This window comes from Syngnathus floridae, chromosome 10 (assembly GCF_059516105.1).
Source record: "Syngnathus floridae isolate MCC-2025c chromosome 10, RoL_Sflo_1.0, whole genome shotgun sequence".
Lineage (NCBI taxonomy): Eukaryota > Metazoa > Chordata > Actinopteri > Syngnathiformes > Syngnathidae > Syngnathus > Syngnathus floridae.
This window is the reverse complement of record NC_142422.1, coordinates 13,510,001-13,529,411: the sequence shown is the minus strand read 5'-3', so window position 1 is coordinate 13,529,411 and position 19,411 is coordinate 13,510,001. Positions and strand designations below refer to the sequence as shown.

General features: G+C 47.4%; 2 protein-coding genes across 3 annotated transcripts in view; one reads left to right on the top strand and one right to left on the bottom strand.

The window, feature by feature from the left end:
• Nucleotides 1-2,366, bottom strand: part of g6fl (g6f-like) — a 52,732-nt gene extending 50,366 nt beyond the window's left edge. Inside the window, exon 1 of the mRNA XM_088386699.1 lies at nucleotides 2,212-2,366. Coding sequence (XP_088242825.1) covers nucleotides 2,212-2,218 — 7 coding nt within the window. The 5' untranslated portion in view covers nucleotides 2,219-2,366. The remainder of the gene's footprint in view (nucleotides 1-2,211) is intronic.
• LOC148392609 (nectin-2) overlaps nucleotides 1,689-19,411 on the top strand; it is a 74,041-nt gene continuing 56,318 nt past the window's right edge. The window contains exon 1 of one of the 2 annotated variants that reach the window (XM_088386703.1): nucleotides 1,689-2,045. In XM_088386703.1, coding sequence (XP_088242829.1) covers nucleotides 1,961-2,045 — 85 coding nt within the window. In that variant the 5' untranslated portion in view covers nucleotides 1,689-1,960. The remainder of the gene's footprint in view (nucleotides 2,046-19,411) is intronic. The other variant, XM_088386704.1, reaches the window with a different exon arrangement.

Sequence of the window (19,411 nt, the reverse complement as noted above, 5' to 3'; positions counted from 1 at the left end):
ATTCGAAGACTATAATGGAAGAATTTTAACAGCAAAACTTTGATGGCCATTTCCTGCAACGTATCGTGACTGGAAGAGCAATTAAATGCCCGTCCACTAGATTGCAGGAAAGTGCATCGGCACCTGATGCCACTTATTGCACAACATAGTTGTGTTCAACTGAACAGGAGCTGATTTCAGGAAGGAAATGGACCTGAGGGTACTTTAACACTGTTTCCCAACCAGTGTGCCGCGGCACACCGGTGTCACGTGAGAGATGTTCCGTGGGAAATTGTCCAACATTAAATACCGAGCGAATTGTAAACAGGATTACCAAACCACAGGTCAGTTTCCGCAAGGCTAATCGGAGAATTTTGAGATTTTATGTTGTGGCATCGGCACATACTCAATTTATGTGTGTGTTGCTGTTAGTGTTGGCTCGTGAGTGAACGATTCGTTCAAAAAAGGTTGGGAAACACTGCTTTAACAGATTGGTAGTCACCACAGGAACTACTCAGACTTGTAAGTGAGGCTCATTTACAATTTATGCTAGCATGCTAGCTTCTACGCCACATCTACCATGGTGACCCAAGTTAAGGCATTTTACTATTCACTATTGATTTATTCATTATCTCCTGAATTAACCAGCCAGTCCATCAATGATCACGTTAACTATGTCTGAATTTCCATCACATCTAGTTTTTGATGAACTTAGCAGTTGAGATGTAAATTACGATGGATGTGCCGTCTCCCTTGGAGGCAATTTGCCTCATGTAACGTCTCACTTGTTTGTTTGTTTTTGGTGGGGGACGACCGACGCTTCACAAAGAGAAGGCAGCTAATATCATTTGAGTCTTGTTTTCTCAATGGCCCGTCACCTCGGTCATTTGACATGAGAGGATTTGTTTACTTGTTTGTTTATTTTATGAGATGAGTCTTCTCGATTGCGGCGATGGGGTAAATCACCAGACGAGGAGGCGAACACAAAACATGTCTCTTGACTCCCTACACAAAAGTGACTGTTTACACAACAATGTAGTCTATTTCAAACCGTTCATATTTTTCATCCCTTTGAACACGGAAACATGTCAATTCCTTCCCCTTCCTAATTAAAGCTGCTCAATTTTTCTATTTTCCAAATTGGAGCCCTTCACATTCATCAACACCCCAAAAGGTAGCTCGTTGTTTCAAAGAGGTTGCTGAGTCACCCCACTCCTTTAGACATGAAATCATCATTACTTGAGTCCTGTGAGATTTTTCCACTCTAAATGATGTCTTGTCTCGGCCAAGCCTGCGCATCCCGGAGATTTATTTTGGATGCAAAGCACCAGGGGGCGCTGAAAGCCACATTGACTCCCATGCATTGCGCAATCATTGAACCGGTGACACTTTCTGGATTCTCTCTTGGATTCTCGCATACATTCAATCAAAATCTAAGTCATTTCTACAAATTCACTTCTTCAAATCTTATATTTGGATACACTGGGTGGATCGCTAGTGCAAGTGCAGCAAACGTGTCCAAGTTGTGTTTTCCTTCGCCCCAGGCCCATAGGATGGATTCAAGTGCTTTGGGCTATTGCAACAAGTTGTACACAAAACCCTCTCACGTAAGTGAAGAAAAACTCAAATCGGGATTTGAGGTTGGGAAGGTTATGGGGGGCGGGACTGTGACACCTCCTCCACCGGATGACGTCACCCGATTCTCTCAAACGAGGGATTATTTGTTGGAGCGCAAGCAGCACAGCAATGCACGGTCACGGTCGGTAGTCGAAAGTGAGTCAGCCCGCCGGGAATCAAAGAGGAGAATCGTATATCTGTGCGCTATCACGGAATTCAACTGAACACGCCGCAACCTGGAGGCGACTTTTTAAGGGCGAGATTATATCCCACATCGGACTTTTTTTTTTTCCTTTTTCCACCCCTCGTCTCCCTTCCCATTGACGAGAACCTGCTGTCGCCCCTGGAACATTTCAGAGCGACCATGGCCGGAGAAGACCCCCTTGCGAGTCGACAAGACTGCATCAAAGCGCTGCTTTTGCTTCTCGCCTCGACATTTTTACCGCACGGTAAGGGAAATTCCGAATTATAGTTTTGTCCATTAGCAGTTTCAATAACACCTTGACCACCTGTCACGGCGGTGAGACGACGCGGAAGTCCAACCTGGTTCCCCTCACACAGCCATTTTTAGATCTAAACATTGGTTGGAATATGAATTAAGACGACTTTGCTTACCTACCATGGTGGCGTGCTTGTGAATTTCATATTCTCGTCGCGTTTTCAGTCTCGTTTCGCTCACTTGAGCCTGAGTTTCGGTGAGTGACGTAGTGGCTGTTTTAAGGTGTGGCTCCGCGCGGCTGCAAGGTGTCTGCTTGCAGGTGATTGACAGTTGCGTCCGCTCACGACATTGACACACACGCACACGCACTTTTATGACCTTGTAGCCTTGGCCCAAAACCACTCATCTCCCTTTGCCATGCTTGCTTTTTTCCCCGGCACACATCAACCTCTGTTGGTTCCACTTGACTTACAGACCCTGCAAACGTGCTCTTAATGTACTCGAGAGAATAGCCAAGTGGAAGCCAATTTGTTCTTTATTTGCTTAGGTCCAACTTTTTCCCACTCCTTTTCTCTCATAACATTCTGAGTCTCATTCACCAAGCAATTGATTTGACATCCTTTCCCATGACGTCTACGGTAAATCCTCACCTACTCGCGGATTTGCGGTTATTGCACCCATCCATTTATTTATTTATGACACATTCCTTTCTGTCTATAACACCCGAGAATTGGGCGAAAGCGTTGTAGGTGTAAACCGAAGCTAGCGTTGGCCACCGATACCAAGTACTGATGATACTAGTACTTTATATATGTAAAATTTACCCCAAAACAATGACTGATGATTTTACGGGACAACCTCTATATCCCACGATTCTTAAGAAATGCGTGCGCTCCTGCGTTAAGGTTCGGCGATTGACTTTGCCAGTGCAAGGCCTTCTGCTTCACCCCCTGATGAAGCATTAGCTAGCATACTAGCTTAAATAATAGGCCAGCAAAAACTGAGGCCAAGCGCTGTATACCCAAATGAAATAAAATTGCATTCTGTGTGTGTGGCCCACTGTACAGTATATACGAATACGTCCTCTGAGCAGTTTACTTGTTCCTCAGTGTGACTATCTAAAAACGCCCCCGACAAATTTTGGTGACATTCACTGAAAGGGGCCGTCGTGCGCATGAATGAGGCTCCCGTAGATGGCCGTGATGCCGACGTCCATCTCGGAAAATGCCTATTTTTCCTCTGGAGTCGGTCGAGAAAGAACAGGTGTTGGGCCGCTCGCCCGGAGTGATGCAGTCAGTTGAGCGAGCATCCGTGGCATGCGGCTAACTTATTAGCATATGAATGCGAGCGCCGTGAAAACCAGTTGAACATTTTCTCAGCTTCCTCTGCGCCTGGGCTGTTTGTTTTGTGCAGTAATTAGGGCAACTATGTTGCGCCCACCGCGGCGGCCTGCCACGGCCCGCTGCAGCCAAACACTCTTTTCCAAATGTTCAGCGTTGCCTGTGCATTCACACTGGTGACTTATTCGTGCTTTTAATGTTCACTTTGATTGCGCAGAGCATGGAGTATTCTAGTGGTGGTGGTTGTGGGGGCGGGGGGCGCAAAACAAAAGCTTTTCCATATTTATGAGTGGAGCGCAATGCAAGGCTTAAGCGGTACGGACAGAAACATTCCTTTTGGCTTTTCTTGCATTTAAATCATTTGATTTGTGCATCTTGAGATGACACAGTTCTCATACCTGTTGTGGGGCCTTGACTGCAAGCACTCCGGCGCCCAGCCTTACTTTCCGCGCGGCCGAGTCGAGCCGAGTGGCTTTTACCCATTTTAGAAAGTTTCATGCTGAATTGAAATTGAGCTGATGCATTTTTAATTAAGGCCGACTTGTGCTGTCAAATGCTCACTGCATGTCAGAAAGTACTACATTGACTTACTCGGGTGTCGGGTTTTTTGAAATTGTGAGCTGTAAGGCCCTCACGTGTGAGCAAGGAAAACCCAATGCAATACAAAAGTAGTAGGCTTGATCAAGTTTATAACAGCTTGTGTGACATTTAGGTAGTGGCATCATAATACCATAATTTCAGTAGTCAGTACCAATACCTGTGATTCACCACGATTCTTGTTACTAATTCGGTACCACGGTAAAAAACAACAGAATCCACTTACTTTTAAAATCACAAATTTATTTAAATCTGCTTAAACCATATAGTACATTTTATACATTAAAAAAGAGCAGCAGTGGCATGCAGCCTTCAAGTTACACATCTATAAAAACAAGCAAGACTGATAATAAATAGCAATATTCAACTATATACATTAAAAAAGAGCAGCAGTGGCATGGAGCCTCTCAAACCTCTCAAGCATTTTTTGCACGTTGGCTTGTTCGAATCTATAATTGCTCCGGTTGCATCCGCCTGAAATGCAAAATATTTCCACACACACGACCTGGCTTTTCAACAAGCTGGCGTGTTGGACTTCCATTCCCACTTGCTGAAGCCATTGTCATGAAAGACCGAAAGTTTTCTTCTTCTTCAGCGCCGCTGACTGCTGCTCCGTGGTGCTCACATGCACCTTGACCGAGTGAAAAGTTAAATATTCGGTAGTCTGTACCACAATAAGCAGGTATCGATGTATTTTTTCCATCTTGGTACCGAATTGGTACTGAAAGTATCGGTTCTTTTGACAACACTACATTTAAGACTAGAGAAAGATGGAAGTCCAAGCAGTGACGGACTTTACTCGATTTAGATCAGCATGCGAGCTGCTGGCGTCATTATTTGTTCTCAAAGGTAACCTTTATGGTCTCGGTGGTCATTTTACACTTGCATGACATTTGCGACTTTAAATAAGATGGTAAAGTTCAAGCGCTGGGATGAATGGCAAATATGACCTACTCAAACTAGCAGCTTGTGAGGCAGCTCCATCAACTCAGCTCATCAAAGGTGAAGTGTTGTTTTATGCTGCTGGTCTTTTGATGCTTTTTACCTTTCATGTAAAAGTGATGGTATGGGTGGTTCCTTGCTAACTTTAGCTTCTTGTGTTAGCTGCTAGCAAGAGGCTGATAGCCATCAAAGTTTTCGAGCTTGTATATTGACTGCAACCCAATAGGAATGTGCGTTTGACTACATTTCCCCAACAGACTAGAAGGAAAATTGACAAAACTATGAATGAATAATTTCAATGATGCCTTTGCTGTTGTTTTACTGTCGTAGTATGAGGGTGGTTCAGTGATATCCGCAAAACTGAAACCAGTGCAATGCCACGGCTCCTCCCACGGCAAAAGAGCAACAGATGTGGGTCACCGAGGCTTGGCCCGTTACCATGGTGATGTTTTTATTGAAGAGGACTCTGCTTATGTGGAGGGGAGTTTTGGGGGGGGGGGCATTGTCTTTCTGGCTGAGTAAGCTGCATGCGTGCAGGGGGGTGGCTGGCTGGCTGGCCGCCAGTCCGCCTGAGAAACCGGCGGGCACGCAGGCTCATGCTGGAAGAGGCCGACTCGCTGACTGCTCTTAAATGAATTGCAGCACGTTTGCTTCGCCTTTGCGGAGACCGCTAAAAAAAATATTTGGGATGCAAAGTTATGCCAAACGATATTTGCTCTGCATTGTTTCAGCAGTTGGAAAAAATGTGTTCTTTTTCAAAAAAAAAAATTCTGATGACTCAAGCCTGCAGCAAGTGATAAAGAGGGCCTCTTTGCCACCCCTCCTCTACTTTGCTGTCGAGTAAACACAGACAGGAGCCTTGTTTTCATCATTTTATTCCCTCCTTTATTTGACCCCCCCCCCCCTCGCCCCTGGTCCACTGCTTTTGTTTGAGTGACAGTAGTCATTGGTGTATTCAAATCTTCACCGTGCCCCCACCGGAATCAAGGCCACGCCGTTTGCAGCAGGAATGAGACGATGGCTCGCGGCGGAAAAATAGCCCGACGTGGTCCGTCAACACGGTTGCTCTGCTGGATTTCATACGGCAGTTGACGGCTTTCTAAACGCTATCCTTTTACCTTCATAGTTTGGTTTCTTAAAAAAACAGAGAGAATCGGAATGTGTTGCAAGAAATCATACGAGAGCACTGATGTTTGTAGTAGCCGCCTTGCTGCTGAGCTGAGCCAAGCTGGCGTTTATGAGCTGTAACCATCGGCCCACGTGCAGCAAGAGGACTGTGGCGCTGCCAAGCCCTGGCCAGCACCATTCATCATCAGCACAGCCCAGAATGAGCATTATGAAGAGCAACCTAATTGATGGATCAGCCAGCGTTCATCCTTTTTGCTGCCTAATAAAAGGAGGAACCGCCAAGTGCTTAGTATCTCATTAGCGCTCACTCTGCTTTTTTTTTTTTTTTCTTTTTGCATTTGTTGATTTTAGTGCTAGTGATTGCGCTGCTGAAGTCTTATCATGAGGGCGCTAGAAATGAGTTGTCCTCTCTGGTCCGACTAATGTCAGGATTCTCTAAAGGTCACGCGCGTGTGCTTTTCTAGGTGTAGTCTTTATCGCAAAAACCTTCCAAGAAAGCGAGTACTTGAAAAGCTTTTGACCGCCGGACGTATTTCAGACCTTTTATATCTTGACAAACGGGCTTTGGTGAAACAATTTAGTTTTGTGGTCTTTTAATTTGCAGTAACCTGAAACGCAGAGAATCCATCAGGCTCATTGTTGACTTGGGCAATATTAAGAGACAGCAGAGATGAAGCTGAAGAACAGGAGGGCTGGGGGGGGTGTCAATGAGCGTGTTGGGTTTTAGGTTGTGAACCAGAAACACAAACGCAGCTTCACTAGGCGGTCTGCGTGCGTGCGCACGCATCATTCGCATCAGCTGCTGTTATCTTGCGCAGACATGGCATCTGGGGAAGTCCTCTTGGAATGGCTTCCTCATTTAAGCGAGTCCCTTCTCAAGACACCATTCCCGCCACATTCTTGCCACAAAGGCTCACGTTTATGTGAGAATGGCCGACTTTGATGTGCAATCTTGTGAAAGGGGTTGGGCCAAAAAACACGGCAGCATTTGGGACTTAAGTGTCGGAAATGTTGCATGTGCAGTCCAAGCCTGGCGGCAAAGCCTCTTCCTAAAACACAAAAACTCCACAAGCCAGACAAAAAGTCTGGGGGAACTCTGCGACGGCTCCTTTTTAACCCCCCCATGTGCATGGCTGCCGACGTGCTGAGGTCATACTGAGGGGCTCATTTGTAATTCAGTGAAGGCACCCTCTCAGGTTTATCCCCGAAAGCGTGAGACTCATTGAAGAACCATCCGTTGCGGACTGCGTTGCGGACTGTACGAAGGGCTGCAAGCGGTCACCTTTCTCACGTTTATTACGGCCTGGCTGCTATTCTGCTAGCCGCCATGTCTGCCTTTGTCATATTCTTTTATTTCACAAATCTCCTCCATGGAGCACAACTGTAGAACCCATGTGCACCACTTCTCATTTCCTTTAAGTGTCTAAATGCAGTCAGCGGTTTGCGTTATTGATCGCGTATTGAACGGCGGCAAATGCCTTGTCCTTACATGATATTGAAAACGTTGAAAGCTGCGCCAACGGCAGCTCCGCTGCCCCACACGTGTCCATCACCTTCCCACTGTCCTCGTTGCCCGCACGGAACACTTTGGCAAATGATTCGTTTTTTGGACGCCGTCGCTTGGCAAGGGAAGAATTATCTCTTCCATTGATTGAGAAGAATCCTGTTGCCTCTGTGGAATTGCTCGTTGATGAATCGGGTGCCGAAGTGAAATGGAGAAAAGACCTGAGTGCTCTCCATTGCTTTGGGGGCCGCTGTCTTCTCAAAGTCTTATCTGCTGAGAGAATTCCACTACGTTTGAGCTTTTGCAAAAACTTACACTCTTCCCAGTCGAGCCACCTCGCAAGGTTACAGTCAACATTTATGGAACCTGTAAAAGCGTCTATTTTAGCTGCCATACGTTGTCCCCCCTTCCCTTTAACAACACGTCAACAGCATCACCGCAGCCAGACGCAGCCTGACTAATAATACACACATGTATTCATTACATCGGCTGTTGACAAGGTCATGTCACAATTCAGGCTCGGGCTCACGATGACTGTGGAGCAGGAACTTGAATTTGGTGCGAACAGGGCCTCACGCAGGTCTCTGGATGTTGTCACCCTGCTTCCAATTCACGCTTGCCCCGGCCGTTGCCCCTGGGGATGGTGGGTGAAAAACTACACCCTGCCGTCAAAAAGAAGGTATCATTTTCCGCACATGGAGTGAAACTTCTATAGTCAAGCGGAATGTGTTCCCAAGTTGTGCTGACCTGGTTCGAATTTCCGAACAATTTTAATGAAACATTAATTCAGAACCTTTGATTACCTGCCGAGTTGAAACTTCGGCTCACCATGTGAGAGTAAATCTCAGTTTTCCTCGGGGGAAATGTTTGTGAAAATCTGGGGCACAGTCTAGAGAAGTTTTACACACAGTGGTTTCACACGCAGAAGGTTTATGTGTGTCGGGCGCTGTCCGGTTGTGTTTGGAGTAAGTTTTCTACCGTTCTGATTGGCCGCTCCGCAATTTGGCCACTCCACAATTTGGCCGCTTCGTTTAGCTCGGATGGCTTCCCCTCCCGGCTTTGGGCGTCTTTGACCGTTGACGTCTCCTTCCCAACTTCCTCTGGCTGTCATTTGGACCTGCATAATTGAGCCATCTGCTCGCACCGCATGGTCCGTTTTTTGGGTAATTGGAACGTGCGTGGCTTCCTTCCCTCCCCGCAGACATGAGTTTTTCCACGCCCGCAGCTTAACAATGTCGTTTGTTATTGATTTCCCCTACCGGGGCTCAGACTGACCTTTTGCACCGGTTGTACCGGTTGACCGTATCAAGCCTTCACTGAACATTGAAGAAGTCGTCAACGGTGTGTGTTGCTCTTGTGGATTTCTGTCTTAGCTGCCGCGGGGAACTGCGGGGAGACTGTGTCTTGGCAAACAGGGGAGGCGGGCGGTCGTCCGCTCTGCCGTCTAGTCGGTGTCACCGAGGCCCCGCGGGCGTATGCCCTTCCTCCTCAAGCCCTGCCCCATCTTTTAAAGTGAATCACTAGAACCGCTTACTCCCTGCCGTCCTTTCCATTCCCTCCCACTTTGTTCCTCTCGCAGCAAGCTGTCGGCTGATTCGTGAGTTGAGCTCCGACACGGCACAGTCATGCAGGGTGTGCGGTCCAAGAGACAGAAGGAGCCTTAAATGATTTTGGGAGTCACTGTGATGCCAGCCGTTATTAGGGAAGTAAAACTTTAGTAGACAGGCTGACAGGGGGACTTTTTAGGATGCCTTTGTGTAAACTAAAAGGAGCATTTGCAAATTACAAGTCCCCCAGGCTTCACCCAACAACTTTTGCTTTCTCGTTGGTTTCATGCTTCTGAACAATCATCACGTGGAAAATCGTCACCCCAGTCGGTTCCTTGTCAATGTGGTCACAATTTGGCACCATGATAAAAGTGCACCGATAGAAGAAGAAGAAGAAGAAAAGGGGGCAAGCCAACAACACAACCATGGGAAGTGAGGCCTAAACAAGATGGATGCAGTTCGTTGGTCTGGCGTGGACGTGAGCGACCTTCTTCACCTCGGCCCGTTGTTGGGGTCTTCCTTCCTTGGCTCTCTGGTCGCGTTCACCTAGCACGTCCGTGGCTCTTCCTTGACATTGTTATGCGATGCTTCCTTTCCCCGACACGGGATGCGTGGCCGCCCAGTCTCAACTTTGCATGCCCTATTTTGCTTTCCTCCTCCACTGCCTCAGCCCCCGAGCCCCCTGCTCCTCACTCTTGTTTATTTCAAAACGGGGGCCAGGTTGAGGCGGGGCCGTCAAGGACGCCTTGAGCGAGGAAGGGAGGGAGGGAGGAGATCCGGTCCGCTCGACGGATGCAGATGTGAGGAATAGGCAACATGAGCAAAGGTATTGGGACACGTGAAGAAAATACAAAGTTGAGCCGCTCTTGGACAAACGGCGACCGATTTATTGACTCATTTAAGAATGTTGATGGTGTGGAATCAATTGTGCGCTGCTGTTTATTTAGCATCAACTGGTTTGCTGTCAGATGGACAATGCGGTGTCAAAGATGGCGCCAAATAATCGCTTAGAGGAGCCACCTTTGAATTTTCAAACGGAGGTCGATGGCTTTAAAACGCCGTCAAAACATGTCAAATGCTTTTTTCTCATCATTTTAAACAAGCAGTTTAATCAAATGATGCTTTTTTTAAATTTGATTTCTCTCTCGCTAAATGTATATCGTATATATCTGAATAAATCACGCTTTCCCCTCTTTGGGTCTTTCCTTGTAACTTGGTTTTGGATCTAATGAGCTCACATTTTGCACATGTGACGTTTGCGAGCCTGGAATGACGCTGGCTTTCCGCCGCGCATCTGGTCTGCCCTTTTCGTCGTCTTCAGAAGATGACATAATTATGCAGCGTCGGCATGCCATGAGCTGACTTTGGCTGCATTAGGAGACCTTATATGCGGCGTGTAGCCTGAACGCGATGCTCTAGAGAGCCATTCGCCACCCGGCAGGTTCTCTTTCAAGCCAACCAGGGTAATATTAGGAGGGGGGGGGGTGGCGGTTCATGTCCCTGACAGGCTCGACTTGCATACATTAGTCAGGTGGAGTGGACGTACTCCACTTTCCGCTTGCTCCAGGGGTTAATTGGCCATAAAGGAACGTGATGGTGGCCATGAGATCATCATTAAGTCACTCTGATTGCATATCGAAGGCATAATTCAACACCGCGTCACCGGAAGGAGTCGAGTTGATTGTCGCAAGCATTTGATGAAATTCCCTCCGGCGGGGGATTCATTCTGCTCCCCGCGTTTCATCCTCTGGCACATTAAGACCGAGTTATGTGCCGAGTCGGGTCAGTTTGACTCAGCTGAAGACGAACATCTGTTTAAAGAGTGGCATCAACAAGCGGCGAACACAGTTTAATATTTGCTGCTCCAGAACGTGAAGTTGAATCTTTCGTGAGATGACGATTAGAGGCCGGCCTGTGCTTCTGGTCTGGGCTACCGGACTGAAGTGATAGTTGGATGCCACAGGCTTGCGAGCCCATCTCCAATATTCAAGGATATTCGACTGACTACGAGATCACACTGGCAAATATTCGGACTCGCTGAGCGCCACATAATTAAAGGCCATGCCGATTCGTTGACCGTCTCATTAGATTTTATTGCCGTTATTTTTTTAAGATGATAGCAATTCACAAGAACGTAACCGCTTCTTGTTCATGAATTAACTTGTACAGATTTTGAAGGCGGCGACAATTGCGTCTTTGGCAGCCTGCCTCCAGGCACTTTGTGTCGGTGCGCATCAATTGTGGCTTTCTACTGTTCTAAATTGTAACTTGAGTGTAATGCAAGCGTTTTGGCGTCACACTCAAGTGTGTTTTGAAAGCGTCGTTATGTTGTTAAGCAAAGAGGCGGAAATGTCCAGCTGTACACAGCGGCTGGCCGGACAGCCTGCTGACAAATTGGAAGTCCGGCTCCTTCTGGCACAAAATCATTCGATCGCCTGACACTTGACAAAGCTGATTTGCCGCCCCATGCGTGATAGGGGGGGCATCATGTGTGGCCGGCTCACCAGGGCGAGCGGCAAGACGAGTGGTGGCCGTGCTGTCGGAGGTAAATGGATGTTGGCAGTAGCTAAAGGGAGGCGCAAGGCCGTTAGCGTCGGCCCTGGTAATGAGGCACAGGTGCAACGCCAGGATAGAGACGAATGATGGCCAAAATGGGGAGAAACCACTGCAGTCTTCATGCATTGGGAACACGCTGATGCTTCTCCAGCAACCAAAAGACGAGTCTCAAGATGGGTTCTGACTCTCGTTCTTACCCCTCCCTCCCCCCGTTCATTTGCATCTATTTTTGGCAACTAGTTAAAGAGTCATGACGAGGAGACATCCCAAACAAGAGTGACTTTGAGTTCTAATTCTGCGTTTGTAGCCTGTGATGGTTGCAATTGCGCATAGCTCGGCCAACGTACGCATGGGGAACTTCTCGTTTCCCAACATGGGATCATCCTGCCCCAAAAATGAGCAAAACAGACCACGAGCAAAGTGATTAAGTCAGCGTGTTAATCCAACGTCGAAGGAAATGAATCAAGCGTGCGCCTGGATGTCGGCGGCAGACACGTCCTCGTTGCTGCTGGCGACAGGGAGTGAGTATGTGTGTGTTTGGGGGCGGGGTGCGCATTTGTGTGTGTGTATGGGGGGGGCGGTGTGGGGAGGGTTGCATTCTTTTTTCTTTTGCCTGGCGTCTATGCTGCTTTGGACTCAATGTTGCGCTGACGGACGCTTTTAAGACACCTCTGTCCAACTATAGCCATATCAAATATAGTTTTTCATACAATCAGGTTTAACCTGCCAAAATTTGATTTGTTTAGTTTATTAACCATTTGTCCTTTAACACAATGAGGAAAGCAACCTCTTTGTTTTTTAAGCATTTTCCAACATGTCTGAGTATGGCGGGGAATGGCTCATGGTGAAGTGGTACACTCGCCTGTTTTGTGTGCAGACACCATGAGTTTGATTCCCACATATGACGATGCGTGTGTGTTTGTGTGCGTGCGTGCGTGTGTGTGTGTGTGGGGGGGGGGGATATAAAAAAAAAAAGCCTGAGTATGGCCTCAGCAGCAACTTAATTTTGCTTGGTTGAGGTATCTGCGGCTAGTATCGGAAGTCTCCACGAGTAGCGGTGGCATCAAATGAGGTATCGCTACACGCCCATGGCATTGTGTAGCTTGCCAAGACCTAAACCAAAGCAGGTGCACTCATTCCGTGTGTGTGTGCTCAACATCACACAGCTGCCTTTTGTATCGCTGCGCAAATATTCGACGGCCACATGCTGCCACCTTCTTTTCCGGGCAAGATGTGAGGTGACGCCGAACTACTGGCGGGCTCGGCAAGCTAAGCCTTACAGAGATATACAGTTTCGTTGAGATGCAAGCAGGGTCTGAGCCTTCTCCCTTTCTAGTTTAGCGCCCGCCGCGAGATGCTAGCATCAACAGCTCAGCTTCTTTCCCCTTCATTAGCTGCCAAACAATGAGGTCGTTTCGGGCGCTGTGCGATCACATCCGGGCGCATGAGGTGTATACCACCTGGGAGGGCGAGCAGAGCGTCTCATACCTGCGCAGGATGAGTAACGAGAGGAGAAGCGCGCCGACTGCTGTGTGACCCTCCTGACTGCCCCTGCTGTCTTGTTTTCTTACCATTGTATTTGGACAGGACAGTCCTAGCAGGGAGTGACGGATAGAGTGCTCATTCACCCCCCCCCCCCCCTACACCCCCCCCCCCCCCCCCCCCCACACACACACACACCCAACACACACGCGCACACGCACACGCACACACACATGCACACACCCCTTTGGTGGTCTTTCATCTATGCCTTCACAGGCTTCTCTTGTTCTGCCAGTGTGGGCTGCAGAGAAAGACAGCGAGTTACTTGAGTCGGAGAGAGGAAGGATGTGAGGGAAGGAAAGGGAAGGCAAGAGGGAAGGAAGGCCAAAAGGCAAGAAGAACAAGGAGCATATTTCAAGGAAAAGAACCCCAAAATGCAAGCACGCACACCCGTCCCCCTCACCTTCTGCATGTACCTGGGTGTCCTCAAGAGTCCTGAATGACATGAAATGAGACTTTGCCTCGGCTAGACACAAGTCGGTTAGAGCTTTCGAAGGGTTCCGTTGTGGTCGCCATCTATCTAGCTATCAACAAGTGGCCAAACGCTGCAAGTGCTCGATGTGCTGTTTATGCTGTGTTCCACTCGGTGTGGTCCCATTCTCATTTCCTTTCTAATTGCGTCGTCCCCATCTCCACTAACCCCCCCACCCACCACCACCACCACCAACACCACCTCCCTCGCCGCTTCCCCAGAGCCCGCCTTGGTGGGTTAGTTCCAGTCTGTCTGTTTGCTGATGACTCCACTTGGAGCAGATGTGATGCTCGGCAGCTGTTGCTTTGTGTCCCGCCCCTGCTTCCATATCTCACTCTGCCTCCCATCCAATATGTTCTTATTCATCCGCACGCCGGCCGCCACTCACTTGCTCAACCAAAAATTGCCCAATTGAAGTTCCATTCTCAAATCGGCTATTTTGCTTTCTTTGATTAGCCAATTGTTTTTTCCTCTGAGCTTTCTGATGCCGGGTTAAAATTTTGCATCTAGTGGACTGCACACCTTTTTGGTTGAGTCCGGCGGTTAACTCGTGTTCCTCATCGGTGAATTGAGATCATTCCCTTTTCTACTTTTTTTTTGGCAGCTGCTTAAGTCTTGCACGCAAATTGACAATAAAGCTGACTTTGACTTTGAAAATGATGTTTAAATGCTGCTAACTGTCAAATCTTATCTGCTTGGGTTTGCTGATGAAACATGGCGGCGGCTGCCGCGGATCCCTTCTGGGTCTGGATTTACCCACCTTGCGGCTATTAAAATCTGATATTGAAGCCGGCCACTTAACAGGTGTCAAATATTGAAGCGGTGAGTGTCATTTTGATCTTTTATTGGCTCTATGCATTTTTACATGCCTGCCTCTGACTCTGGGAGGTCAGCCGACTCCTGATGGGTGCCTCTCAACCGAGATTTAATGTTTGGTCGAGGCGCATGTGGAGGATCGTCACTTTAATGGCTTCAGGCTTCATGGACAGGCGGCACCTCTCTAATTGCTTGCCGCCGCCTGTGCTCTAAAGCACGGCCTCTGATCTCACAGAACTCTAGGATCGGATCCCAGCGCTAATGAACACTCTGCAACGTCAAACTCACTCGACGCTCCGGAGGCGAGCTCGTCTGAGCTCTTGGGATTTTAACTGCTCCAGAAATCCTGTAATGGGAAAAGTCAACATGCGGCCTATTTGAATGCAAGATGAAAAGTCAGCCCTGGTGTTTGCGAGTTGCCGGCACATGACCGAAACTCCAATAAGAGATATCGAGCGCCCGTGCTGCTCTGCGCTGATAAGATGACATGGTGGCTCTGGCTGCACTTTAGCCCCGCCGCTGGGCTGAATTTGCGGCGGGCGGCATACACACAGCGTCATTGGAAAAGGGCTAATCATCACTCATTCCTGGTTCCCCTTTGAGGGCTGTGCTAATTAGCCGGCGTCTGTGATTAGTTGGCTTGTGTTTGATCTGCTTCACTCGTCTGCCTCTTCCCTTTCTAAAGGCTGCCTGGCGCTGCTGTCATTTGCCTGGGAGGTGCAGGCAGCTTTCCGCCGCCTTGGGCACAAACACGCCGCTCCACAACACCAAGCACTTGAGCACCCAAAACTAGCAAAGAAGTGTGCACCTGTTAATATTCCACAGTTAAGAAGTTGCTCCCACGCTTAAGCATGTCAGTAATATGATTGGAGGATGACAGACTGATTCACTGTCTTTTTGCCTGATTTTCTCTCAAGTCTCTGAAACAGCAATTTTGAAGATCTTGTCCTTGGCTTTGTGCAGAAATCAAGGCACTTGTAGTTGAAAGAAGTACATTGCGTGCTATTTGGTTTCTAGCCTTCACGTTCTATTGAATTGGATTTAAAGGCAGCAGTTTGACCGACACCCTATGAATCGGAAGCGATCAGAATCAACAGCAAGAGCGCTTCAAGCTTTCAATTTGGTAATTCAATCATACGATTTTCAAACTAACACTTCTAAAGTTATACGCTGAGCTTAAGGCAACAAAAGGGTGCAAGGGGGGGTGACTTAACCCCAAACCTAAGCGATTACAACTAAAGATGGCAAAATCCTGAACGTAATTTAATCTGTACAAATCCTTCTTTTGCACGGGGTCGCCGACTGGCGGGTGGGGGGGGTGGGAGTTGTGTAAGCGAGGGGATTTGAACTTGGCACCAATAGGAGGATTTGTTTACTGTGTGTGACAGCGTGCTGTCTAATTACACAGAAGCTGTGTTATTGAAGGGTCCTTGAAGCTGGCCAATCAAGCGGGGTATGAATGGGTGGGGTGGGGTGGGGTGGATTGGGGGGCTGTCTTCTGTGCACAGCCATCACTCACCTCACAATCGTCTTGCTGTCACTCTGCCCCAAAGGGCTGGATGGTAAACAATAACCGCGTCACACCGAGCCAGCATTATGACATTACTGACTGACGATTGGTCTGGAACCCACACGTCTTCTTCAAGAGCAGCGGGATGGTGTTCGCTCAGCTTGCTTAGTGAGCCTGCATCGCCAATGCTGACATTAATTATTTCTCACGATATTCATCATCAATGAATTGTTTTTTCGGAATTGTGCCAATTGTGTGGAATGAAGTAATTGTTATTTGGGGCTTGAACGTGGACATTATTTTGATGAGATTCATCATGTCTTCATACTAATATAAACAGATTATTTTGTTCAGACAATAGGTCAGGAGGTAAAAAATTTTATTGTCTGAACAAAATAATCTGTTTATATTGAACATGGACAATTTCACCCATTCAATAAAAGGAAACTATTTTTTTACTAGACTTGCGTGCTTCAGTCTTATCTTGGACGTATCAAGTGGTGTAGACTATAATAACTGGCATCAGACATTCTGGCCTTTGGATTTTTCATCACTGACGCCACCTGAAGGTCTGGCGTTCTTTGATCAATAGTGGGTCCTCCGTCTCACAGTTCACACAGGCGCCTGTCTTCTTATTGTTCCTCTCTGTAAGGCAAACACTAAACTCTGGTTGGCCAGTCAAATTATGAAAAATTAACTTAGCCTTGCTACCATGTCAAATTTGGTCAGATTAGTGAGAAGATGGCCGCCCGTGCCATCTCGCTGACATTTAGCGAAATGAGACCTTGGTTCATCCCATCATCAAACAATGGAACACCTCAGTTACTTTGAGGACAATAGAGTGGCTTTGCGTTTTCTTGCTACTTTTTATAGCCCGCCACTGTTTGAGCCTTTATTTTATTTTTTTAGGAGTGCTTTTCAACAGTGGTTGCACTTGCGGTCTGCACTGTATTTAGTGTCACTGCCGCTCGTCTCGTATCACTTAGTGCATTTGCTTGTATTCCTCGAGACAGACGGGTGATAAGATAAGATGACTCCGGTGTGTTGTCTCTCCTCTTCGTCAGAGTTGATGTTAATAGTCACTACAAAGACCCCATGATCTTTATCATACAAACACCCTCGCGCTCCCTCACACTCAAACAAAAAGCACAGTCCCTTCACTCAGTCGTTGCTATCACCTCTCTTCCTGATAGCAAAGCAGTTTGGTCTTCCCCAAGCGCTGTGGCGTGTCTGGACAATGGCTGCCCCCTCCTGTTTTCCGGGCTTCGTGTGGGCCGGCTTGACACAAACAAGTTATATCCAAATAACCGCAAGCCGTTCTGCTCCTTGCCGCCTCTTGGCTTATTTATGGAGCCGCATTTGCGTGTTCCGTCTGCGCCGCCTCATTCCTTCGCTCAAATTGTCGGCGTGACAACGTGCGGCAGGTTCAATTAGTGATCTTGAAATGCTAGAAATAATTGCACAATAAATCACGGCAGGGTAATGAAATAACAAATTCATTTAATGTTTTTTTTTTTAATAGCTTACTGTGACTGTATCCATCATAGCAACACCCCGCTTTGATATCATCGCGATTGGCCAACGGACAAATACTTGTATGATGAGCTTCAACAATTGCTATCGATGGTGTCGCGCTGGCTGGACATTTTCATATTTTTTTCACCTGTTTCCTGAGTTTGGTCATGTGACATGAGCAAGCTGAGCCGCGATTGGCTGTTACTTGAACCCAAGGAACAGCAATGTCATTTTTAGTCGACGGCAAGTGACCCCACGAGATTAATAAAAATGGGCGGCTTGCACTGCTTAATTCATATTCTACAAACAAAATTCTTTTTTTTTGTATTTTGGTTAAGGTTAGTACTTAATGCAGTGCCATTGTTTAATACGTAGTCCTTTCTTGTGACAAATATTCCCTGATTTTCCCCCCCACACACACACACACACAAACTCATGAGTAATTCAATCCAACGGGTTATCGCTGGATGTTGACAGATGTGATCATCAGTCTTTGAGGATATTTTGCCTGTTCTTGTATGTTTGTTTACTTGTTGCACCTGACCTTCTGTTTCCCTTATGGCTGCCATTGATTTGGCTTGCCTGCTGCATGACCCCCTCTCCTCCCCCGGTAGACCGACAAGGCTTAATGCCTTAATGTCTCTGTCTATATGACATGACTACTGTTTGTCTCTGTCTATATGACATGACTACTGTTTGTTTTTAATCCTTTAATGTGATGTACAAATGGGATTGGTCCTCCTCACGTCATCTGTCTATAAAGGAGTACTGAGTTGACCAATGGCGAGTGGGAGCAGCTGGGAAACAAAGCGCACTCCCCTAAGGTGAAGCAAAGGTGACCACACAAAACCCTGGAAACTTACACAGCTGTTTAGATCCCGAGCGGGCGTTGTCATGGACTTCTCTGGCTTGAAGATGCGGCCACGCTTTAATTCTCCAAAGGATCACCCCCCCCCCCCAAATATCTGCTGACACCTTGCCAGACTCTCACACCCACAAAAATAGGATGCATAATCACATTATGCTAACACGGTGCCAGGGTGGAGGTGGACACAAATACACAATGATGGATTAGCGCAGTGGGTGACGTAGTGGCTGTTTTAAGGTGTAGCTCCGTGGGGCTGCAAGGTGTCTGCTTGTAGGTGGTTGACAGCTGTGTCTGCCTCACTATGCACGCGCACACACACACACACACACACACACACACACACACACACACACACACACACACACACACACACACACACACACACACACTGCAAGGGAGACGTTTGTTGAATTACTTGGCACTGTTCTCCAGTTGTGTACTTGTGACATTGTCTTTAATTGACGACTGCGACTTTAGACCAGTTGCGAGCGATTGCAACATAAACATGCTGCAAAACATTGCGCAAAAACAGCTCCCTGCCAGACCTGATAAAAAGGTGCAAAGCCTGCGCATGAATGATGGAGATGCTGCTGTAAGAAGTTTGCTTCTTACGGGGCTGACCCAGAGACCGCTGTGCATAACCTCACATTGATTTTCGCATTTGATTCTCCATCTCTGTTCTCGCAGTACCGCGCAATGTCTTGCGTAAGGCTGCAAAGATTCAACCTTTACTATAAAGGTTGAAGCAAAATCTACATCTCCAAAATCTTTGCTCCTTTTCCTTGTCCTTTGCTGATTGGTGTGGCTCCAACCACCTGCACATAAACACCGCCAAGTCCAGGGAAATGGTGGTGGACTTCAGGAGCCTGTCCTGTCATGTCCTGAGCCTGTGACTATCAATGGAGACTCTATGGTGATAGTGCAGACCTGTAAATTTCTTGGGAGTGTTGATGGATGACAAATTCGATTGGTCTCTAAATAAAGTGGAACAACGATGCTTTTGTCTGAATTCCACGTTTTGATACCATCACAGGTCCCA